Source organism: Sphaeramia orbicularis, chromosome 22 (assembly GCF_902148855.1).
Source record: "Sphaeramia orbicularis chromosome 22, fSphaOr1.1, whole genome shotgun sequence".
NCBI classification, from domain to species: Eukaryota; Metazoa; Chordata; class Actinopteri; order Kurtiformes; family Apogonidae; genus Sphaeramia; species Sphaeramia orbicularis.
Window position 1 is genome coordinate 48,583,696 of NC_043978.1, and position 25,712 is coordinate 48,609,407.

Here is a 25,712-nt window from a genome sequence, read left to right on the forward strand (position 1 = left end):
TCTCTAATTACTGCAATATGACCAAGAATAATATCCGAATCTCAGAAGCTGAAAATATTTAAGATAAAATATACCATTAAAAATGCACACCACAATTTCTACAGTAGACTCCCTAAAAAAAAGAAAAAGAACATCACCCAAAAAACTTTATTATATTTTATTTATTATACTATACTATATTATGAAGACGTTGACATTTACTCCTGTTTCCAGAGGAGTCAACTTTAGTGGGAGTGGTAATTTCAGATTTTTAATGAATATGAAAATATGACATTAACATTCCTCTAAGATCATGACTGATCTGTGCAACTGCAGTATCTGTTACAATTTTCACAATCCATTTGGCGCTGACGCCCTCATGTTTGTGCATCTATCAAAATGCATTTGTGGGTTATTTTATTTCCACTCACCAACATTCAGAGGTAGAACGCAGTAAGCCGAGTCAGCCAGCGTGGGCTTGAACTCCAGTGCAGGTTTCTCCAGGCGGAGGATGTGGGAGAAGATGTACTGGTGCAGACGAGTGATCAGGTCTAACTGGGCAGCGGTGAGTGTGAAGCCGGACTTCTGCAGCTCAATGGAGATGGTAACCTCACCCGAGCGAGTGTACACCGGGAAATGTGGGATCTGTGGAGATGGAAGCATGGAGATGTGACCAAGGAAAGGCTGAGAGCGGAGCCAGTTCTGTGTTTAACCCTTAGATGCATAAGTGGGTCAAAATGACCTGCTGAGGTTGTTTTCTCACAACTTTGTAATGAAAAGTAATTATTTCATATTCCAGGTATTCCTCAAAAAACATGTTATTGAGATCATGACATAAAAATTTTTTACTTACCTTTTATGGATTTTATGAAAGTTTAGTTTTTGTATTACTACACCAAGCATCCATAGGTGAGTCAAAAATTATCCACATTCATTTTCAATGGAATTACATCTGAGCCTCTGATTCATTCAATGGCAAAATTAAAGGACTCACTCACTAAATGGATGTTGACATTGTTCTATTGCTGTTATGTACTATAAATTATATACTTTGCTTTTTAAATTCAAAAAATATATTTAAAAAAAAAAGGAATTTGTTTTTTTTTTTTTAATTGTTAAAAGTGTTTAAAGTGTACCTGTACTTTTGACATTAATTGTGCTTTGTGCATCACTTAGAAGCAGGGGAGGTGCCAATTCAGAAAAAAAAAACCATCACCATAAATGCACCACACTGTACTTTTTATTACATGAATTACGTGCAGGCACAGAACCTATGGGAAGCCGCCGCTGCTGGCCATAAGGGACATACCCACGTTGTTTTCAGGTGATGAGTGCAAGTAAATAAGCAGCAGTCAGTGAGTGAGACTGAGTTAAAGCACGTGTTTGTGCTTGTTGTTTGTGCAGCTGTAAGCTTTGCACTCCGCCATTGTCCTAGAGACAAGACCCTGCACTAGCCGATAATGTGTCATCTTAGACTGGTGTCTGTCGCATGGGGTTAGTGACCAGTCCATCACAGCCCAGGCAATCGCATAATAGTACGAGCTTTCATCACTACCAGTGTTGGAACAGCCAGTGAAGGAGGCAACATGTCACTGACCATGACTGACTGACAGAACAGTGACTTAGTACTTGCACGTACTTGACAATGGACTATGATGTAAGTTTTCAAACAGAAACCGCTATTATTATATTTGATCTTTTGAGATAGCTAGCAATGAAAATTTATTACAGGTACCCTTTTAAAAAAATTTAAAATAAAAAAAGTTTTTACACATGAAATAATTCTTTTGTAGACCAAAATATAATACAGATGATTATTTTTAGCATGACAAAATGACTAAAGTGGCATGAAAACACATTGATTTTAATGGGTCTTTTTTTTTTTACCCATTTATGGAAGAGTGTAGGCACTCATGCATCTAAAGGTTAAAATAGGTGATTATAGTGCTTCTGAAAAACTGTAAATGTCAGCACAGTCTGAAATACGAAAACAAGTTCACAGCTCTACAGAGATATATGCAGCTAGGAAAACATAAAACATAAACAGAGTACATTTATTTCCATTTTCATTTCAGTTATCCATGCAAGTAATCTGCTCAGTGGTTGTGTGAGGATTACTGTTATAAAGATAAACACAGCAGTATTTCATGAAACGGGGAACAGTGGGAATCTAAAGGAAGTTGCTGAATGACATACTCGAGGTATGGGTTTGGCAGTCAGGATGCCGAAGCACCTGGTGGTGTCCTCCGGTGGGTAGAGCTTCCTCCTGCGGAAGTTGAGTTCATCGGGTAGAGGGGTGGTGAGGACCATCCCGACCACATACAGGTAGTAGGTCTGCTCCGGTACCGCGTAACTGTCCCGCAGACACTCTGGTATCTGAGTAACAGGAGACATAGGAGACATAATTACAGAAGTATTCCACAGCTCATCGTCTTATTGAGTAAATCTAAATACAGACATTAAAGTGTATTACAACTTTTTCAAAAGTGGTGTCAATTATTTAAAGTACACGTTCTCCGCATTGAAAGTAGCATTTGGTTTAATGTCTTCTAAACCATGTTGAAAAGACAACAAACACTGCGAACCGCCAACCTTAAAATGCTCATCACACCAACCTGAACTAAACGAAATCTCAGCTTGACTGGTTGGGACCATTTCCATTTACCAGTTTTGACATTATAATATGCTCTGTCTAAAGTTAAGTTATTCAAAATTTACCCAGGAGTTAATCCCATTTGGTTCTGGAATTAAAGACATGTTTGTCATTTTCAGAAATGACTTTTTCACGTTTTTACAAATTTTTTTACTTACTCAAAGAATCATTTAATCAAATCTAAGAAAACAATTGATAACAAAACAAATTGATAACTGCAACTCTATTTTCACTGAAATCACTATCTGTGTTCTAACCGAAGCCCGTGTGTGAACTTCTTTCAGTTTCAGGGTTCCTACAGCTTTCTACAAGTTAAATTTAAGACTTTTTAAGACCTTTTTAAGACCATTTAGAACAGAGTTTAATCCCCATTTCACAGCCATACTGGCTAAAATTCGCGACTCCTACAATTTATTTACTCCAACACCTTGATTCCCATCATTCCAAGTCATTTATCACTGGGGGCTGCAAATTTACCAATAATTGGTTCCTAATTTCAATGTAAATTGTCAGGTTGGAACAGGTGGAACTGAGTTGACCAACATTACTTTCTTTGCAGCATAATACCATTTAAAGATGTTTTTAAGGTATTAAATAAAGATTTGTATATTAAAGATTTTTAAGACTTTTTACAACCCTGAGTTTCATGTTAGTCCATCACAGTTCTAAGGTCCACATTGACAGACTGAGTTTCTTACGGCTTTAGGGTAACACTGCCTCCTCTTTGTGGAACCAGGCCGGCCGGGGACGCTGGTCTCCTCCTCGTCATGAAGGTCCAGCTCCTCTTCATACTTGACGGTCTCCTTCCCCACCGGCATCAGGTGATCGTCCAACTCACCTGGAGGCAACGAACAAATATTACAAAACCAAGACAGCGAAACAAATAATTACTACGAAAAAAGATTTGATGGACTTTTACCAATTTTGTGGAGTTTCTCACAACACAATAGTGCAACTGCTTTCTCTGCCAATCTGGCACAGTTCATTGAAGGACCCTGGAAACACAAAAACATCAATGAAACTTAATGTACCTAAAGAGCGGCAATTTAAGTCCTTCTCAATAAAAAAAAATGCAGTCATCCTTGTGTTTTCACTTTTCTCACCTTAACAGGGACTCGCAGAGGGGAATTAATAGGCAAGTATAATGTGGACTGGAAGCGTCCATCCTTTATCTCCGCAGTTTTACACTTGGGTGCTAAGTGTGTGAAAGGGTCACTGGGCAGCCGAGCACAATATCTGAGAAAAAAAAGAGAAGAGAAAAAAACAAGAGTATAAGGATTAGACAGGTTTAGTGTTTAAGTTTCAGTAAATTCCACAATGCAATCTGTGAGAGTAGGGACTCCCTATCCCCCACAGTTTGATGCCGGTGGGGGATAAAAAAAAAAAAGAGGCAACATTGCAGAAGAATAAAATAGAATAGCATAGCTTCGCATAGAATAGAATAGAATAAAATAGAATAGCATAGAATAGAATGCAGTAGAATAGACCTGTATTGTCACTGAGCCTGTTTACATGACCATAAAAATCTGATAACTGGGAGTAATCCGATAATTGCCATAATCAGACGTGCCACGTTTAGATACACTTCAGAAATGCGATAATCGAAAAACCCAGGTTTACATGTTCCAGTCCAGTATTGATTTCTTTCGGAGTACATACATACATTATGATGCAAGACATAAACTTCCTGTCATTTTCAAAACATTCAGTCTTGTCTTGTTGCTCATGGCAACGCCAACAGTGTCAGCATTAGCTGTCCTAATATGGGAGGAGCTAATAAGACTGCAAAATAGGTCACATGTTGCTGCCATCTTTCATTTCATTGTCTGTTTACCTTTTTCCTGAGGCTCACACTGTCGCCGCGTAACTTCCGTTTATATATATATATATATATATTTATATATATATATATATGTAATATTATTCCGTTTTTTCTTTTTTACACAAAAAAATCAGATTAACCTGCATACATGTGTGAAGACACCGGAGTATTGGGGAGAAATCTAGATGTGTTAATCCAATTTCTCATAATCAGATAACTGCTGTTATCGGATAAAGCCTATCAGATTATCCTGTTTACATGATCACTTGAATAATGTGATAACTACAGAAATCAAATAATGATTGGAGTATTGGCGTGCATGTGAACGGGCTCAGTGTTACAGGAACGAGAATTACTCTATTTCTGAATGGCAGCAAACAAAGTGCAAAACACTAATAAAAAAAGCACACAAAATATTGAAAAATGAATAGACAATGTAGAAAAACTACAAGACAAAATATTATATATACATATACTACTAAAATACGCAGGCTAACTCTATACTACAGACAAAAGAAACACATACAACAAATAAGGATACATATACAGGGAGTACAGGATATGCGTAAGGCCAGGTACCTGTTAATGTGGCCAATGGCTGTGTTGATGGTGACTCTAGGACCTCCATCCTCATTTCGAAGAACATAAGGTGGGAGGATGTTATCGTCATCCAGCACCTGCTCCACTTCAAACTCGCTCACCTCCACCGACTTGGAGCACTTGTTTCTTAGGATCTAAAAAGTGAACAGATCAGAATTTGGACACGGTTGTCTATCATCTAAATGTAACGGTGTTATAAAACCCCAACGGCACCTTCTCTATGGCCTTGTAGGTTGTGAGATCTTCCTCAAAGGCTTTGGTCCTCTCACTGTCAGCTAACATGATGTAGTTGGAGACCGGAGCGCGGGCTCGGCCTTTGGACTGGACGTAGGACCTGTACTCTGTGGGCAGGTCGAACCGCACCACCAGGTTACACTTGGGAATATCCACGCCTTCCTCAACGATGCTGGTAGCGATGAGTAAATTGGTTTCGTGAGCCCGGAATTTGCGGAGAACCTGAGAGACACAACATTTTTAAAAGGAGATATTACCCAAACTGACTTTGATCCACTGATTGGCTAATTCACCCCTATTTTGTGTAATTTCTCAGAGTTTAACACATCATCATCATTCAATATAAGTCTGTACCTTTCATGTTTCACATGCTTTTCTTTTTAATTTTATTCTTTACAATTAATTTTCTTTAGGTCTGTTATAATTGACTGCTAAATTACTAATGGCACTGTATTTAGTAAGAGTTATATATTCTAACTAGCGTGTTGACTCATGTGGATCCACAGGTTCTAGAGGTGGTAGTTTTTATGCCGCTGTGTATTTGTGCATACTGTACCGCACTTGTCCAGCAGTCACTGCTAAAGCGTTGTGGATATTGCAACATGACTGTAAGACTATTGTATTCCAAAATAACTAATATCTCCCAAAATATTGGTCCTATCAACTTGCTGTTTTCGCTAGTCTGTTCCTTGACCAAAAATGCGTAAGTATGACAAACTATAGCAGTCAGCTCTTTCTGGATTTTGTGTGAATCCAGAGACACACACGCACACACGCACGCACAGAGACCACTTGGCTTTTATAATACAGATGTAGGGCTGTCAATCTCATTTTAGTTCAGGTTCCACATACAGACCAATATGATCTAAAGTAAAATAACAGCATAATAACCTATAAATAATGATTCCAAATTTACTTCTAGGTTTAATGTGAAAAAAATATAACATTATACCTATAAATAATGACAACACCAAATTTTCTCTTTGTTTCTGTGCAAAGATAGTAACATTAAATTATGAAAATATTTACATTAAAGGGGTCATATTTTACTAAACACACTTTTATTCATCTTTGGTTCATTTATTTGTGTATTTGGGCCCTAATAGTTCAAAAAGTTTGAATTTAAACCCTTCAGGTGCTGTAAAGCCATCTTTTAATTCCTGCTTAATTTGTTACGTCACGACATTTGCACATATAAAGTTAAAACTTCTGACGAACATTTCTGAGTACGCCATAATTGATTGTGGCTCGTGCCTTTAAAGGGGCAGCGCTCAAAACCACCTTTCTGGGGTCATTACTCAGAAACAGGGTTGAAGATGGACCTGTGGAATTTAAGCACAATATTACTCCTTTAACAAACTATCCTTAAACAATAAAATGTGAATAACCTGAACAAATATGAACAACTTGAAATGTCTGAAGAAAATTCCATGCAATTAACAATTTAACAATATTCTGGCTGTTACTAAATGTTTTGTGCTTAACGCACATAATATCACTTACACATAATATTATTAAAATTGCAAGAAATTTATTTTTTCAGGTTGTTTACATGTTTTTTGTATGGATAGTTTGTAAATGAAAATATTTTCATGATATAATGTTATTTTTTGCACTAAAACAATTTATTTATAGGTTATTATGTTATTATTTTACTGGTCTGGCCAAGCTGAGATCAAATTGGGCTGAATGTGGCCCCTGAACTTAAAAAAGTTTGGCGCCCCTGCCTCATTAGGACTCTTGTTTCTTTAAATTCCTTACACCTTTTCCATTTGCTTACTTCAGTAGCACACACCAGAATTTCAGTGAGTTTTAATTTCATCATCCATTGACACATCCAATCTGTGAACTACATGTGCCTACCAAATAAACTCTGCACAGATTCTGATGTGAATGTTTCGTTTGTGAATGCCGCCCATGTACCTCCTCTTGCTTCCTGAATTCCACCTCCATCTGCTTGTTCCGTGGCTGGTTCTTGCCGATGCTGTGGCCAGTGATGAAGTTACTGCTGATGTAGGCGAGCTCCGGGTCCTGCTTCCCCGCCTCTTTGATGAGACTGAGGAAGAAACAGGATGTCAGGAATAAATGTGAAAAAATACAACCAGTATCCCTGTATCTCACCAGCATTGTCTATCAAGAACCAATACCAGGCTGAATTTGTGAGGCTGTCAGGTTCTGCCTCTATGCTAAAGTCCTGTGGTCTTGATGCAGGAGATCAATCTCCCAATAGAAGTGGGTGGTACTTTCACTGGAGGAGAACTCAACTAATTAAATCAAATTCCATATGTAACTTCCTATCAGTGCTCAATAGTAACTATATTGATATCTGTAACCATTTAAATGTTATAAACCATCAAAATATGGACCATTATAAGTAAAGGCAAATTTCTAATGTATCAAAAATCAACCAAATATTTTTTTAAAAAAAATCTAAATTTCTCAAAACTGTGAACAAAGTTTGTAGACATTGTCCCAAGGAAGCTATATATGCAATTTTAAAAGAATCTAACCAGTAGTTTCGGAAAAGAAAATTGTTGAAATGTAGACATTGGTGACCTTGAGTTTGACCCTTCAAGATTATTGAAGGTCAAAGGTCATAGGTCATTGACCCAAATTAAAGTCCATTTTTGACTTCCTATCAGTGCTCAATAGCTATATTGATATCTGTAACCATTTCCATGTTATAAACCATCAATATATGGACCATTTGCCTTTATAAGTAAAGGCAAATGTTTAACATTTCAGAAATTGGTCAAAAATCTAAATTTCTCAAAACTGTGACCAAAGTTGGTAGACATTGCCCCAAGAAAACGACATAAAATCTGAAATGAATCTGATCAGTAGTTTCATCGGATATGTTTGAAGAAACTGCTAAGACCATATTTAGTATTCTATACAGCCAATTAGAATAGAACAAAATAGAATAGAATAGAATAGAATAGAATAGAATAGAATAGAATAGAATAGAATAGAATAGAATAGAATAGTTACTGTCAGGTGGAAACCTCATAAGTCCATTTTTGTTTTGTTTTTTAATCATAAAACTATTCTATTTGTCAGTCTTCACATTGGCCTGACAGTTACAGAAATATTTAACCATTGAAACGTGTTGAAAAAAGCTTGTGTCTACACCTCTTAACTGTATTCATTTATTTAGAATACACATCGTTTTTCCAGTTTCCTGATAAATAACACTTTTGGACATATGAGGTTTCTGCCCGACAGCGACAACATATAGAACATTATAACTACAACAGAGATTATTCCACAGATAAATATGTGTGAAAAGCAGCAGAGCCATACCGATTGAGGACCACAGCTGTGTATCGCCTCTCCACAAATATGATCCCGCACAGGATGTTGGTGAAGGGCGACGGAAAGTTGGCCTCGGGTCGTTCTTTAGCCTCCACCTCCTCGTCCTCATCTTCATCCTCTGAGTCGCTCCAGGACACGTAGTTGTCCTGGTTGCGGTTGTTGTACCACTCCACGCTCTCGAACTGCTGCCTCTCGAAGGGCTTGTATTCGTGCAGGATCTCTAGCAGCCGCAGGACTTTGGGGGTGACAAACTTGAGGTCCAACGAGGCGGGGGAGAAGTGCTCCTCGCAAAGGGCATGGACTTTGCGCAGGATAGTGTCAGTGAAGAGTAAGAACTTGCGGGTGAGCTCTTCTTGTTCGTGCTTGATATACTTTTGAAGTTCGCGCACCATGATGCCCGCCGCTTTATCTGCGCACCACGGCCCCAGGACCTGCAGAACCGCCTGACAGTCGCTCAGAACCTGGACAGGACACAGGTATTCAAATTAGTACCAGTGCATCGACTGTTTTATCTCCTATTAGCAGGCAACAATAACCGTTATAGTAACTGTACATCAATTGGAATAACTTCAATAATTACAGTCTCTGGTCCCAGGATCTGTTATATCTACGAGTTCTAAAAGTCTTAACAGAACTGGGAAAGAAAGTTTTTAAATGTTCTGCTACCACTGCCAGGAAAAACCTACAGAGGGATATAAACCTGAAGGAGCTGGTCTCTGTAAATACATTCAAAGTCAATGACCCCGTTTCCATGACCATAAAAGTCTGATAACTGTCAGTAATCAATTTCTTTCGGAGTACATATGTACATAGTGGTGGTAGAATCAAACTTCCTGTTATTGTCTTCTGCTCATGTTTGACTACCTAAATTCCGTTCTTTACTATTTTAATTGTTTTTACAAATGCGCAGATGTAAAAGAATTACATGAATCAGATTAATCTGTATACATGGGAGTATTGGGGAGAAATCCAGGTGTGTTATTCCGATTTCTCATAATCAGATTACTGCTGTTATCTAATAAAACAGATCATCTTATACTGTTTACATGGTCAACTGAATAATCCAGCTACTCCAGAAATTGGATAATGATCGGAGTATTGGTGCGGATGTAAACAGGCTCAAACTAAATGAATGAGAAAAAGGCAAATCTGGATGTAGGTGTTTTTCTAAAGGATTGAATCGGGTTCCGCTTGAGATGCTTTAAAGCAACACAAAAATGGAAGCCACATTACAGATATGCATACATACTCCACTTTTACAGCCAAATTAAAGACAAGGTTTGAAGACAACTGTATCTGTACACATTAACCTATGGCTCTGTGTTATTTGTGTCATGATCAAGGATGCCGTCTGTCCATATGTGATATCTATTTACATTCCTGTCTGTGATTCTGTGCTGATGTATTGTGTGTGAATATATTCTATGTGCTGCTTTTGTATGTTTGGATTACATATGCTGTCTCTGTATGATTGTACTGATGCTTCACTGTTCCTTTATCTTTTATCTTTTTTATCTTTATTGATTTATCTAGTCTCTTATCTGTCTTAACTCTTAACTTTTTCATTAATGTGCTGTAATATATTGTTTTTTTAGGGTGCCTGTTGTCATCAGGCCGGGGACTACAGCAGGATACTAGCCATGTTGACTAAAGCTGCCCCTTTTTACTGTTATTGATACAGTTAATTAATTGGGATTGTCCACGATACAATAAACTAAACTAAACGTTGTTATACTTTTAGTACCTTTTAAATTATTGATGTTTTATATGCATGTTCTTAGTTTAGTATTTTAAGTATGGTTTTAGAACTGACTTCTTTAGAACTTCTGCAACTCCTGTCTGTTTTTCCTGGTTAAAAAGAGGTTAAATAAAACAAATGAATACAAAACTCAGAAACTAATTAGCTAACATCCGACTGTCAGAAAGCAAGCAAAATAAAAACATTGGATCTAAGGATTCAGATCGTTAACAATTTTTAATCATATCATTATGATTATGATTATGATTATTATTATTAGCCCACCCCCCTAAAGGGAGGCAAGGGGTATTGTTTTTGATTCAGTTTGTTTGTTTGTTTGTTTGTTAACACTTAAGCAGCAAAAATATTGGTTCAATTCATACCAAATTGGGTTTATAGATTGCCAGTGACCCAGAATAGATGTCATTACATTTTGGGAAAGGTAGGTCAAAGTTCAAATTTTTTATGATTTTTTTAAAATCTTCCCATTTTATAATGGGCAAAATACGTGCATTGGGTGGGGTTGTGCCTGGCACCACTTAATAATAATAATAATAATAACAACGTTATGATTGTACATTATATTCAGAATGAGAAGAGATCACACAATCAAGTAAAAAAATATATCCTCTCAGTTTGGCCTTCAGAGTGATGCCTTGTTGTTCTGACCTGTTTGGAGATAAATGTGGGGTCTCGGTCCTCTCTGGTGACAGGTATGTTGCAGTCATTGAGGAAGGTAAGAGCTTCGTCCAGCTCTGCCTGCAGACGGGAGGACAGGCCACTCTTATCAACGTAGGGGCCACAGTCTAGTACCACTTCTCTTGGCTGAGAGGCGTACCTGAAATGATCAACAGTACACAGGTTATACAGGGTGTCCACAAAGTCTCTTTACAATTAAAAAAAATATATTACAAAAGCATCGATGAGATATGTTACTCAGATTTGTGCTATGTAATCAGTGGTCATCAATGTTTTTGATCACATTGTGGGATCATGTGCAATCAAATCATTGGTCCATGTTTCTTCAATGAGAGATCAATTACTGTAAATGTTGACCTTTGACCTTTTGACTGAATATGTCACCACAACTGGACGACCTTCAACCAACCATCATTTTCCAGGTCGATGGTGCATCACCACATTGGGTTCTGCATGTTGGTGGGTTCTTAAATCAAACATTTTCAGGCCGGTGGATTGGAAGGAATGGTCCAAATCCCTGGTTCACCAGATATCACTGCTCTGGATTTCTTTTGATAGGGTTATGTTAAAGATATCATGTATCGAACAAAGATCAACGACCTGAAGTAAAATATCACTGATGGGACTGACACCATTGATGAGGCCAACATGGAAACAAATCCAGCACCATGTCCACATTTAGGTTTATTAAATGAGGCAAGAATCTTCTACATTTACTTTTCATTTTGTAATTATTTCCATAGATTTGTCCATTCATTTGAGTTTATAATACATTTTTTAAATAGGAAAGAGACTTTACAGACACCCTGTAGTTCAGCTTACATCTTTGAGTCACCGTTATTGTCATCATCATCTCAGTGTGTTTAGTACCTGTCCAGGACCACAAGGTCAGTGGCAGTTTCAGCGTTACTCTTTAAGATTCGCTCCAGATTCTGAATCTTCTGCTCCAGTTCTGACGGGTCACACTTTCCGTTCAGAATGGAAGCTGTGAGACCCAGGACGCGGGGGCTGCTCGGACAGCCCTCGAACAGCTGCACAAAGACAAAAGGTCAGCCACATCACATGGAAATCACTCTCGCATTCATCATACTACAAAGAAGGGGACTGAAGATATAAAAATAGGACCAATGTTCCTGTATCTCACCAGCATGTTCTATCAAGAATCAATAACATGTTGAATTTGCAAGGTTGTCCGATTCTGGAGCTATGTTAGAGTCCTGTACTCAACAAATTAAATGAAAATTCACATGACTTCCTATCAGTGCTCAATAGTAAATATACTGATATCTGTAACCATTTCCATGTTATAAGCCATCAGAATATGGCCCATTACAAGTAAAGACAAATTTATGATACTTAAAAAATTCGTCAGAAATTCAAAAATCAAAATATGTCAAAAATGTAACCAAACTTTAGACATTGTCCCAAGGAAGCTACATATAAAATTTGAAATAAATCCAACCAGTAGTTTCAGAGAAGAAGATTGTTGAAATGCAGACAATGGTGACCTTGACTTTGACCCTTCAAGGTCACTTAAGGTCAAAGGTCACAGACCTAAATGAAAGTCCATATATGACTTCCCATCAGCGCTCAATAGAAACTACGTTGATATCTCTAACCGTTTCCATGTCGTACGCTATGAAAATATGGCTCATTATAAGTAAAGGCAAATTTTTAAGATTTCAAAAATTTGTCAAAAATTCAAAAAGCAAAGTATCTCAAACTCTGAACAGACTTTGTAGACACTGTCCCAAAGAAGCTACATAATTTTTTTTAAATGATTCCAACCTATGGTTTTGTGAAAGAAGATGTTTGAAGAAATTGCTGATGAAGACAATTTCAAAATTTGTCAAAAATGAATTGACAAAGACAATTTCCCTGATCCTAACTAGGAGTGTAAGAAAATATCAGTTCTGCGATATATCGCGATATTGCATTTCATGATACTGTATCGATATCAAGAAGTACTGTATCAATATTTTTAGGTATTTATTCAAAGGCATGGTGAGGGTTCAGTTTTGTTTTTCTTTTTTGTTTATATTTTTGGGGAATCCTACAAGCTCTTTTATTTATATATTTCTATGGGTATTTTGCTTATTTTTTTGGGTATTTTGCTTAGTATTTACCATCGTAATACTTCAGGTCATACATGTAGCTTTTTGACATTGATAACAGTTTTGTTAAACAATGGTTATTTCGAGCATCCTGTCCACTACACATTCTTTTCACAACCAATAGAACATCAACATTTGAGCAGGATCTCAAATATTTAGTGACAGAAGTTTTGTGATATAACATTAGATCTTCTTCTGATCAAATACAACTTTGTTTAGTATTTGTGCATATTTCTGGTGTAATTAAAATTTTACAGGTAATATTAAAAAAAAAAAAAAGAAACAAAAATAAAACATTACCTTGTTAACAGTATTGTGATATATTGTGATATGTCGTATCGTGATCCAAGTATTGTAATTTGTATCGTAACACCAGATATTTGCTAATACACACCCCCAACCCTAACCCTAACTCACAGTGCCTTCACAATCAGCTGGTGAGATAAAAACAAAAAATGTCGAACTAGCAGTTGTTACAGATTAACTAGTTTCCGTGTACAGGTGATTCAGCACGTCCATTATCACTAGTCTGTGTTGAAAGTGTGCATGAAGGTCAAAGATGGAGAATTTAGTCTGTCAGTGACTACAACAAAAGAACACAGACGTTTTCTTTTTTCATTGCGGTCTCACCTTCATTATCTCACAGTAGGGATGCTCTGTGATGGCCAGGTGACAATCATCAAACACCACCAAATTGATTTTAGACAGGGGCAAAATTTTATTCCTCAGAATGTGCAGGAATATGTGGCAGGTCATGACCAGCACCTGTGAGACACATACCGGGTGGAGAGTTCAGTCGACAGTGGTAAGAACATGATGGTTTATGGAATATTAACATATGTTTCATATGCATCCAAGTATATTCCTGACTGACTAGATATGGTTATGAATGAAAACAGCTGATGTCTTGGCCTCTATATGCGCTAAACTGGAGAATCTGTATGACATCAAGTGCAGAGGTGCTTTTCTTTTGGGGGGGGGGGGGGGGGGGGGGGGTTGTTTGTCATGTTCGGTGTCAATCTTTGTATTATGAACACATTACTTGAAATTCTAAGTGTTATGTGTGTTAAATGTTGAAAAGCTCCATAAATGAAGTTTAAAAAAAAAAAAAACAAAAACAAAAAAAAAAACCATACAGCCTGCAGGTCAAAACCAGTCCAATCCAATCCAGCCCGTGGGATGCATTTTTTTTCTATTTCAATGATATTAACAATCAAGGATGTTAAAATTGTTTTAGTTCAGGTTCCACATACAGACCAACTCAATCTGAATTGGGTCTGACCAGTAAAATACTATCATAACAACCTATAAATAATAACTCCGAGTTTTACTCTTTATTTTAGTGCAAAAAATAACATTAAATTATGAAAATATTTCCATTTACAAACTATCCACAGAAAAAAAAAAAAAACGTGAATAACCTGAAAAAACTTACATTTTCTTGCAATTTTAACAATATTATGCCTCAATTTATCATTTATACATGTGCATCACGGCTTGGATCTACAAAGGGACAAAACATTTAGTAACAGGCAGAATATTGTCAAAATTGTTCATATTTGTTGAGGTTATTCACATTTTATTGTTAAAGAATGTTTTGTAAATGTAAATATTTTCATAATTTAATGTTATTTTTGCACAAAAACAAAGAGAAAAAAAATTACAACAGCATATTTTCTCTTTGTTTTAGTTCTAAAAAGTATAATTACATGAAAATGTTTACACTTACAAAAAAGTGAATAACCTGAACAAATATGAACATCCTGAAATGTCTTAAGAAAATTAAGTGCAATTTTACCAATATTCTGCCTGTTATTAAATGTTTTGTGCATTAGTAGATCTACTGTGATCTGTAAGTTGTGATGTGTAAATGATAAACTAAGAATATTGTTAAAATTGCTATTTTTCTGAAGACATTTCAGGTTGCTCGTGTTATTCAGATTTTTAAAGAAACTTTGTACTTTAGTAGTGTATGTGTACTTAATTTTTCATCCTGTAGCTTTTGAACATTGCCTACATTTTCCAGTATTATAATTGACTTTCTTTATTGGAAGCAATTTCACAGGCAACAACATGATTGTGCAGTGTGAGAGAGAAGACTTCCATTCTTTGTTTTTTTCTTTTTTTTCCCCTCCCACAATTCCACCCTGCCCAAAAGAAGACAATTCCTGATGCAAATCCAATATTAGCATGTGAACAGTACAAGGTACATACAATAAATATGTAAATAATGAAATTATTGAGATAAATAAGTTAAATAAAGTACAACTGAAAGAAAATAATAATAATAATAATAATAATAATAATTATAATAATAATAATAATAATAATAATAATAAATTTAATTTAAAAAAAGGGGGGGGGGGGGGGCTCAGTCATCACATTCAGGCAGAGATGTTAAGGTTTCAATATAATTTAAGAGGGGTCTCCAAGCTTTTTCAAATGAATTTAAGGAGCCATTAAGGGAAAACCTAAGATAATCAAATCTAATGGACAGTAACAGCTCTTTTTTCAGTATTTTGTGTGATGTTTTTACACATACACAAGTGTTTTTGCTGCTAAACAGAACAGAGCTGCTAAAAGGATTTTCATTGTTCCTGTGAGTGACAATAAAGATCCATTCTATTGTATTCTGTTCTATAAACAATTTGACAATGTAATTTTACTTTTTTCACTGTTACTATTTTACTGGTCCGGCCCATTTGAGATCATATTGGGCTGAATGTGGCTGAAGAACTAAAGTGAGTTTGACAGCCCTGGTCTAGTGTTACGTCTGGGTGTGGTCTGTGATACTTGTGAGCAAACCCGCAGTGATACACACAAAGTGGTGCTTGGATGGAACGCAATAGTGGCAACACGCCAAGAGGTGTAAGTTAGACTACATACAGTTAGTGTCTCGATGAAAAGCTGCATTAAAGAAGCATCAAGGCCTGTTCTCAAACCTGGAGGGGGTTTGTGTCGATTTCCGAAGTTAAAATTAAGAAATTTTGAGAGAGTAATAAACACAATTTAAAACCTTTTTCATGTCCATCCTGGCTGGGTGTGCTCTGATATACTCTGACTGTGCGGTTAAATGTATTAATGGTGACTGAGTCCCTCTGGGTTTCCTTTTCTAATTTTGTTTCAACATGATCTTTCAAAAAAAAAAAAAAAAAGGGATGAAATTATAATTATACTGGAGACATTTTAATTTAAGGCCATTAAAGGCCCTGGTTGACCTGATATCGAGTAACAGCCTGTTAGTTCAAGTGAATAGAATAGAATAGAATAGAATAGAATAGAATAGAATAGAACTACTGTGTGTGTGTGTCTATATTATTTATATATATATATATATATATATATATATATATATATATATATATATATATATATATATATATATATATATATATATATCTTTACACATACACACACTGGCAGTATAGGATAATAGGATATGTACAAGGTAAGATTAAAGAAAAACAAGGTACACAGGTTATGATTAATGCACTGAGGTAGGGTGAGTATTGTACTGTCCATTAGACTAGGGATGGTGGTTATTCAGTCAGAGTGTGTGTGTGTGCTGGGAGAGGGATGCATTTACCCGCTTGTGGGTAAAAATAAAAAGATAATTAAAAATAAATAGAAGAATATGATCTGCACACCTGATTCTGGATTATCTCTCGACTCCACTGTTGGTCTGTCCATGCTGACGTCTCCTCCAAACCTGTGTACTCTCCCACCTGGAGGTCAGAGTGAGTCCTGACTGCAGCTGCTTGATGAACTACAGACGAAGCTGAGCAACCCAGACCACCATTAGAATTATTACAAACAACAATGTGCATTAAAGAAAAACCAACAACGTGCAATAAAGAAAAATCAGCAATGTGCAATAACTGCTGTACATAGCTCTGACTCTCCTCTGCTCCTACCCAGGTACATATGTAAGTAAGTTTGAATGTGTGACTTGACTGGAACGGGAGAGAGGTGGGTTGGGTGGGGGAGTGTTTTTACAGTTGTTACCATTCATTCTCACTCTTAGTACTATTTAGTATTTTGTATTTTATATTGTGCGATTTTTACTTTTTTTTTCCTAAGCACCATCTCTATAAAGTGCATCTGAATTTCGTTGTGTATGCTCTGTGTAAAACATGACAACAAAGGAATCTTGAACGACAGTAAACAACACGGACCAGGTCAAACTATTACAGTATAACACACAAAGGTGAGCATTCTGAATTTCAATGAAGTCCGTTGTGTAATTTATTGCTAAATGTAAATGTAGGCTGGCTAAAGTAAGAAGAGCATCATGCAGGTACCTGTGTTCACCAGAAAAACAGTCCTCTTCGCATTTTCTTGGTAATGTCCACGGATTTGGTGGGAGAGCTCTTTTGTTAGAAGTACTGCAATAAAGGTCTTCCCTGAGCCAGTATTCAAGCAGACGATAGTATTATGTTCAAGAGCTGCTTCAAGAAGTTCTACCTGTAAACGCAGATTTAGACACAGTGAGTTCATAATTAGATTAGATTAAACTTTATTGATCCTTTAGGCAGAACCCTCAAGAAAATGAGGTTCCAATAGCAGCACAACGCAGAATATATCACAAGAAAAAAAAAGTAGCAGTTAAAATAATAAATAAATAAATAATAATAGCTAATTATATTACAATATGATATATTTAAATATTTATTTTTTAAAATAAGGATAAAAGTGATAACAGAGATAGTAGTTATAACAATATATAAGTAATAAAAATAACTACTACAACTACTAGTACTACAACTACTACTACTACTAATAATAATAATAATAAGTGGTAAGACAACTAAATTACCAGCAAGAGAACAAGAACAAACATTGCACGCATGCAGGTGTCCAATAATGTAATACATGTAACAGTACTCAAGCATAACAAATAAGCAGCAGTGAATACTGCTTAACATATGTTTTCTTGCCTGATATTTCCTAGGTGTGTAGATGTTATCATGGATAGCCTCCTGTTGCCATGGCAGACCAAAGAACGGTCCCATGGGTGAAGTGGCAGGGGTGACAAGCTGTAAGCCTGCCATTCTTCAAAGAGGTGGAGGCGAGGGGGCTGGGCTCCTCCGTTAGTCCACTTTATCTCATTTCATCATTCTCCGCTTTCTAGAAGTTCACTGTCATCAGAGACAACGACAGGAGACACAAGAGCGGACCTTTAATCACTGGTTGGCACTGAAAACAACAACCACAGCCAAACTTGTACAAATAGAACAAATATACCCATGTAATGGTAAGTGTAACATGGACTCTCGTCAGATTCTTAATAGTGCCGGTTGCCTCAGATATATTATATTGGGCTCCAGAGCTTCAATTAATTCATGCTCCATTGTTTGTCATTATGAGCAACTGAGTGGGCAAAAACACCATCCCATAGCCTACATGAGTCAAAATAACAAGCCCCAAAATATCTCCAAAACCCATCACTATCAAGAGTTGAAGGTAAATAAATCCCAATGTTGCAAATAAAAGGTTTGGTTATATTGACCATGTATAGTAGGGATGCAGGCTTTGGTGGCAGTGAAATATGCTGTTTATTATTAGCAAAAATTTAATTTGAGTCAGCTAGTTTATGGAGGAAAACAGACAAGTCAACCCTAAAAACTTAAATGAATACAAAAAAAAAGAACACAGTAACTTACATTTTGCATGTTTTACATTGTATCTCTCTCTGCAGTATCACTACATCCAATATATCACAGTATTTTTTTCCCCATTTTTGCAATTAGGCCACTGTACATCCTCCTAAACCTGGAGCTTTTGCAGCCTTTCATGATTATATAATTTCCTGAGCAGATATTGCGTCAGTGATTTGATTAATAGTGTAGCCCTAGCAGACATCACCACTATGAGCATTTTCCTCTGCATCGTCTTTCATAACAGCAACACTTCTAATACAGTAAATCATATCAAAATAAGCCTGAATATGGAGTGAAAAAACCAGCAAGGATGAATTGATGGGTGACGGGAGCTCACAGATAGTATAATATAGAGCCTTTTTTTTCTTTGTAGGTTCTACTGTAAGCCCAAACTTAACTGTTACATCCCTTTTACCTGTTAATTTGTTCTGTAGTTCAGATCATTATGTTAATTAAGTAATTACCTTAATATTAGTCACAGTAATCCTTGACACAACATGAATATAAAGGGTTTCTGTGCTGACGATGACATTCCCATGAGAGCATGGAGTTGTGTGTAATACTCTGCTCATTGCGCAAATTAAAACTCAGCTTGAGGAAGAAATTAAGCCTCAGTGAGTCATTACATACAACAGTTCAATGACGTGCATATCGAAATCCTAAAGTGGAAAACAGAATGTCTAACCGCTGAGTAAATACTCAAGAGTCAAACACTGGGGTCTAGCCTTAACACTCAGTCAGTTTATCTGAATAAACGAGGCTTATGCTGTCAGGGTCTGAAAGCGAGGGTATATCCCCAAAATCCCCCCAATCCTCTGCTATATAATAAAGCAAATAAACGTCACAATGTACAAAAGATACCAACTTAATTTTGGATGATAGATATGAACCAAATTTGAGCTTGATTGGCCTACTAGATCTATTAATAATGTTCAAAAATACTGTTTTTTGGACAAGTGCTAATATTCATGGAACACCCAAAATGTACAGGGTTCTTCTCCTAGGGGTCACCTACGTTGGCGCTAAAGGGCGATAGTTATCACGTTCACACAAAGGATATCTGGCTTAAGTAACGTCAGAAAAGATATTAGATATTTGTTGGACGATCAATATGAACCAAATTTTTGCTTGTTTGGTCGACTATTTCTTTAATAATGTCCAAAAAATAGGTTTTTCAACAGAAGCTCCCCCAACCATTTGGAAAAAAAACACACCACCCGGTGTCAAAATATGACATCACGTAAACTCAAGGTAGTGGCATGAAGAAAGAGAATTGTTAGACGACCGATATGAACTCAATTTGAGCTACTTCGACCTGATAGTGGCAGAATAACGGTCAGAGAACCAATTTCTCCCACAAAACTCCACCTAGTGAATGAAAATGACCGCATATGAACTTTGGATGGTAGACAGAAAATGGACATTTGTAAGCCGATCAATATGAACCAAAGTGGATCTCAATCAGCCTATTATTGCTTGATTTATGTCCAAAAAACTGATTTTCAACTAAAGCAACCCCATTTGGATGACTTCTAATACTCATAGAGAAGCTGAAATCGATAGGGTTCTTCCACTAGGGATCCCTTATACTGGTTATCAAGGGAGAAGAAATCCAACCAAATCTGTCCTAGTTATCACTTTCACAAAAAGGATATCCGCAAGCGGCATTCGGGGTAAAACCAATATATCCCCAAAACTCCATTTCGGAGATATAACAACCAAAAATGCTCCCTTTCCCATTAATCTTAATGCAGAGGGAAAGTGTTATGATTTTTGAGTCAATTAATTAGCAGTATAAGACTAAAGCCTACTCAAAATAGTTGTTTAAAGCTTTAGAGCCACTTGTTTATGAAATGAGGAAAAATTTAGAACTTGCTCTGAACTTGAGAAGAGCTGGTTTAGAGCACATGGGTTTTGTGTTTAAGGCTCTTGAACCATTTGTGTAGACCAGCTGACCTGAGAGCAGCTTGTTTTGAGCTTGTGAATACCTTGCGCCACAGTCGTGAAGAATAGATTGTAATAAACAGATCTGATTTATTATGAAATATACTCACAGAAAATAACGGAAATTTTCTGGATGAGCAGAGAACACTTAATCTGGGCTCCATGACAAAATCTCTCTTTACCAACGCCTGATGCTTCCCCACATTTGAGTGGGAACAGACCTGCAAAACCAAAACCACAGCATTGTTACAATCATTCACTTCATATACAAAAATACAGACAGGGTCCAGACAATGCCTCTGTTGAAAAAAGATGAGTGTGGATGTAGAAATAATCTCCTGTAAGAAAAAAAAAAAAGTATGCCTCTGAAATATAAATATACTTGGCATCAATGAAAACTTTACCTTTATTTTTTTATTCTTTTTTTTTTAAATACTTAATTGAGCTATGATTGATTGATTCATTCATTATCTGAGCCCACTTTATCCTCACTAGGGTCTCTGGAGCCAATCCCAGCTACTTACGGGCAACAGCGGGGTACACCCTGGACATGCCGCCAGTTCATCACAGGGCTGACATACAGACACAAACAATCACTCTCACATTCACACCTATGGGCAATTTAGATTAACCGATTAACCCATCAGTGCATGTCTTTGGATAGTGGGAGGAAGCAGGAATATCCACTGAGAAACCACGCAGACATGGGGAGAACATGCCAACTCCCACCCCCATCGACTGGTGTTGGAATCAAACCCACGACCTTCTTGCTATGAGGTACAAGTGTTAACCACTGTACCACTGTGTCATCCAAAGCAGAGTAAATTTGAAAAAAAAAGCATTATTAAGCTCCCACAAAAAAAAAAAAAAAATCAAGTGTAAAATTTTCACTGATGCTGAGTGTAAATAACAATGCACTTCTACACATCATAGAGTGTCAATGAAAAATTTATTCAACATCAATGAAGAGACATCGAATTCACTGCAAATATCTCACCTCTAAACAAATGGGAAGTGGCAGGGACTACTGTGACCAGGTCCTCCAGCTCTGAAAGAAAAAAAACAAACAAAAAAAAAGGCGCAAAGTGAGAAAGTAAAGTGTGGTCGGGTGCCAGGTGCTGACAGAGTTACATGGACTAGATGGAAAAGAATCCAACAGTAAATGAAGACAAGCTTTTCAACAGATTTTTTGATCCAGCCTAAAATCAGCACCAGACCAAACGCGAAGAGAGCTCCAGCTGAAACCAATCCCAGTAGTCAGCTTGGTGCACGAGCGAGCACAAGTCTTCATTTAATCGAGGCCCTCACATTTGTTGGTGATTAAAACAACCTCATGCTTATCCATGAACCTACAGTCAAGCAGTAAATTAAATTTAACCTGAACAATCATTATTCTGGAATGAAGTGTGTTAGTTATGAGTGAGATTTTGACATATTTAAATATTGAGCTTTTCAAACATACATTGTTAATAGCTCAGATAGGAAACTCTGAGACAACTCAGAGTGATTTTCACAATATTGTGCACCTCAGTGGGGTCCATGATGACATCCTCCTACATATGACAATAAAAACAAAGGACCGGCTTCATGACGCTGTCACCTGGAATGCCCTGAAGTTTGAACAAATGCCCACAATGTCACCAGCCCACATGCATCACACCTCTGCCTCATGCTTCATGCATGGCAGCCAAACATAGATCATCCATTCACCTCTATAACTCACAAAGACAACAGTGGAACAAAAATATCACATTTGCACACCCTCCAACAATATAAAGGGTTGTGATTTTCCTCTTATTGGTCTCCCTTGCATGTAATTCATGCAGTATTTCTATTGGAAAACATGGGTAAATTAATACAACACCGGTCTGAATAATCACCTTTATCCTAAGACGAAGCATCTGTAGCCAGATGACTGACATCCATCCAAAATAACAATAACTACAACTGTCACTGAACAGTTTAATGTGGATGAAAATCATTAGCCTCACAGCATAATTGTCATATGTATAAAAGTCATGTTTTTCAGGTCATAGCCAATGATGCAAAATAAAGCAGCAGTGTTAGGTGAGTCAAGTTACGCAGATATCACAATTTGGTGAAAAATGTTACTTAGGCAAATATGCTATGAGGCTAACGAAATTATGTGAATCATAAGGTATCAACTAATCTCAACCCAACTGAAACACCCATGGGAGATTTTAGACCACAGTCCACAGACTTCCTGTCCACCTCCTCCAACTCTTGTGGGGGGGGGGGGGCACCGAGGTGTTCCCTGACCAGCTGTGAGACCTCACACCTGGCTCCTCTCAGAGTTTGAACAAAGGAATATATGTATAAGGGCCAGAAGCGAAAGTGAACGTCAGTGTCAAAAATTTAAGTTTCCCCTATCATTTCTCAGACAAATTTTTTAGCATAAGAACTCTATTTTATGGAACTGCTTACAAAATTTCATTATCACTTATGTAAAAAAAAAAAAAAAGATAGAACTGATTATGTAAAATTAGACTTCTAACACATATACATATATATATATACATATATATATATATACACACACATATACATATATACATATATATATACACACACACACACATATATATATATGCACTATTACTTTTAATAAAAATAGGGTTTTTTTGCTTGTATAAGTGATATTTTACGTATCTGAATCTGTAGGAACCAATTATTCAACAGTACAAGAATATAGAAAGGTTATGTACGCTCCAATTATTATTAAAATATGTTCTATTAGCTGTATATATAACTCCAGTTGTAATACGTCTATTAAATAAAAGTTTATTGGCATATTTGTAGTGTTTTAGTTCCAGTAAAGTCTTTTATTCTGCTACTCAAGACAAACTGCTGTCCACATGTCACACCATATTTGTGTTCATAAAAACTTATCATTTAAACATTTTTATCCAAAATTGATCACAATTGCCGGTTAACATCAGAGCTAAAGCCCTACGTTTCATTTAGTATCAATTTCTTATAAGAACAGCATGTTTTGTACATTTGCAATATTACCCCAAAATTTTATTTCTGTAAACTGCAACATGTGTCATGTGAAAGTACTTACTGAGACCTACTCACACACATATTAAACATGGAGTGAAGTTATTTAGTCTAAACACAGAGACTATTGAACAGGAAATGTGTCCCTGTGTCATCGTTTGATCTGGCTCATAAATATTTTTTGCTGTTGGGGTGCATTAAAAAGCCCAATTTAGTGACCGAACAAATCAATAATAAGGCACTTAACAACAGTCCAACAGAAGTGTATGGTATGAGGCTCAGTCAATCACTAAAAATTAAACAACTTGGAAAACTGATCTTGAAAATTTCACATCATTGGCCTCATAGCATAATTGCCTAAGTCATTTTTTTGGCCAAATTGCATAACTTGACTCTCCTAACACTGCTGCTTCATTTAATGCACATTTCACAATTTGGCCAAAAATATGACTTAGGCAATTATGTTATGAGACGAATGAAATAACACTCTAGTGCAGGGGTGTCAAACTCTGGTCCTCGAGGGCCGGTATCCTGCATGCTTTAGATATTTCCCTCTTCCAGCACACCTGGTTCAATTAATGATCAGCTCATCATCATGCTCTGCAGAAGCCTGATAACAATGTAATGGCTTCCTGGTGTGATGGAAGAAGAAACTATCTAAAACATGCAGGATACTGGCCTTCGAGAACCGGAGTCTGACACCCATGCTCTAGTGACCGACTAACTGATGTACACGAGGACCAGGAGAACAACAAAGGTCACCTAAGGAGGGACTTTTAAAAAATACCGACAGATGAAGATAAAATTTTAAAAAAAAAAAAAAAAAACAGCTTAGACAGCAGTTTAGTGAGACTATCCCATTCAGTTTGTTCGTTTTCCAACTCTGACCACAAACACATTTCTAGGATAGGATGTGCTATTTAGGTGAGAAAATGGACAACGATGGAGCGTTGTATTCACTGATCTGACCTCTACAGTCACCTGGCGTAAATCTACCTGGTTTCCGTTAGAGTGATGGAAACGCAGCCAGCGAGTGCTCAGCACTGAGAACTCCAACTGCTACAGACCCATTCCAAGTGACTATACATTATTAAAGCAGTTGAGAAGACAGGAATGTTAAAAGATGTTTTCGATGCAAATGGTTTACACTTGGAGAGCTGCTAAAACAGCTGATGCATAAAAGTATTTTTATCAGACATGAAATATTAAAATCATTAAGACCATTACATGTCTGAAAATGGACTTCTGTAAACTTGAGTCCCTTCAATTACACCCAGAGCACAAGTTCTTCATTCAGTAACTGTGTCAAGGAGGGAGACAAGCAGCAGAGAAAAAAATCAGTCACAAATCCTCCTTTTTGTTGGATTTGCACTGGCCATATCTGTCACTGACTACATTTACTGTTAACATGCTAACAGTTTAACCATTCTCTTTATGATGCTGCATTAAAATATATATTAATACACGTCCACTTGGGACTTCTTTACAATGAAAGCAGATTCGTTCATCAATATGTCAGAATTATAAATAAATTATGATTAGTTAAGACAGGAAACACTTTACCTTTACACTGAAGTTTCGAACAGAGACCATGCTGAGAAACATTAGCAAGCCAGTGAGCATCCAAAGCTATAGTCTTGCCAGGCATTATCTGTACATTACTACCAGAGCTTAAACGGAAATCTTACAATTTCATTGAGGATTAATAAACACATTTGTTCCGAGGTGCTAAACAGCCAATCAAGGTCCTTGGCCTTGTAATTAATGACCAAATGCAAACCGCAATGCCACCCAACATTACCAAACAACTGCTAACGGTACCATATGACATGCTAGCTCATTCTGACTGAGCTTTACAACGCTGCAAGACAGAGACGGAAATGAGCAAACAATACCTGTAACACCCAGATAAACCGATAGCCTAGGAGTCTGT

At 36.8% G+C, this 25,712-nt stretch overlaps 1 protein-coding gene across 1 annotated transcript in view; it reads right to left on the reverse strand.

Moving 5' to 3' along the window:
* The window catches only part of dicer1 (dicer 1, ribonuclease type III), a 58,203-nt gene that overhangs the window by 32,001 nt on the left and 490 nt on the right, over positions 1–25,712 (reverse strand). The window contains exons 2-18 of the mRNA XM_030127213.1: positions 21,756–21,806; positions 20,869–20,979; positions 18,092–18,292; positions 17,456–17,618; positions 16,802–16,932; positions 13,785–13,919; positions 11,911–12,071; positions 11,011–11,179; positions 8,592–9,064; positions 7,212–7,344; positions 5,268–5,510; positions 5,034–5,188; positions 3,736–3,868; positions 3,552–3,627; positions 3,331–3,470; positions 2,176–2,355; positions 411–624 (exon numbers count right to left, since the gene is read on the reverse strand). Coding sequence (XP_029983073.1) covers positions 411–624; positions 2,176–2,355; positions 3,331–3,470; positions 3,552–3,627; positions 3,736–3,868; positions 5,034–5,188; positions 5,268–5,510; positions 7,212–7,344; positions 8,592–9,064; positions 11,011–11,179; positions 11,911–12,071; positions 13,785–13,919; positions 16,802–16,932; positions 17,456–17,618; positions 18,092–18,205 — 2,620 coding nt within the window. The 5' untranslated portion in view covers positions 18,206–18,292; positions 20,869–20,979; positions 21,756–21,806. The remainder of the gene's footprint in view (positions 1–410; positions 625–2,175; positions 2,356–3,330; positions 3,471–3,551; positions 3,628–3,735; positions 3,869–5,033; positions 5,189–5,267; positions 5,511–7,211; positions 7,345–8,591; positions 9,065–11,010; positions 11,180–11,910; positions 12,072–13,784; positions 13,920–16,801; positions 16,933–17,455; positions 17,619–18,091; positions 18,293–20,868; positions 20,980–21,755; positions 21,807–25,712) is intronic.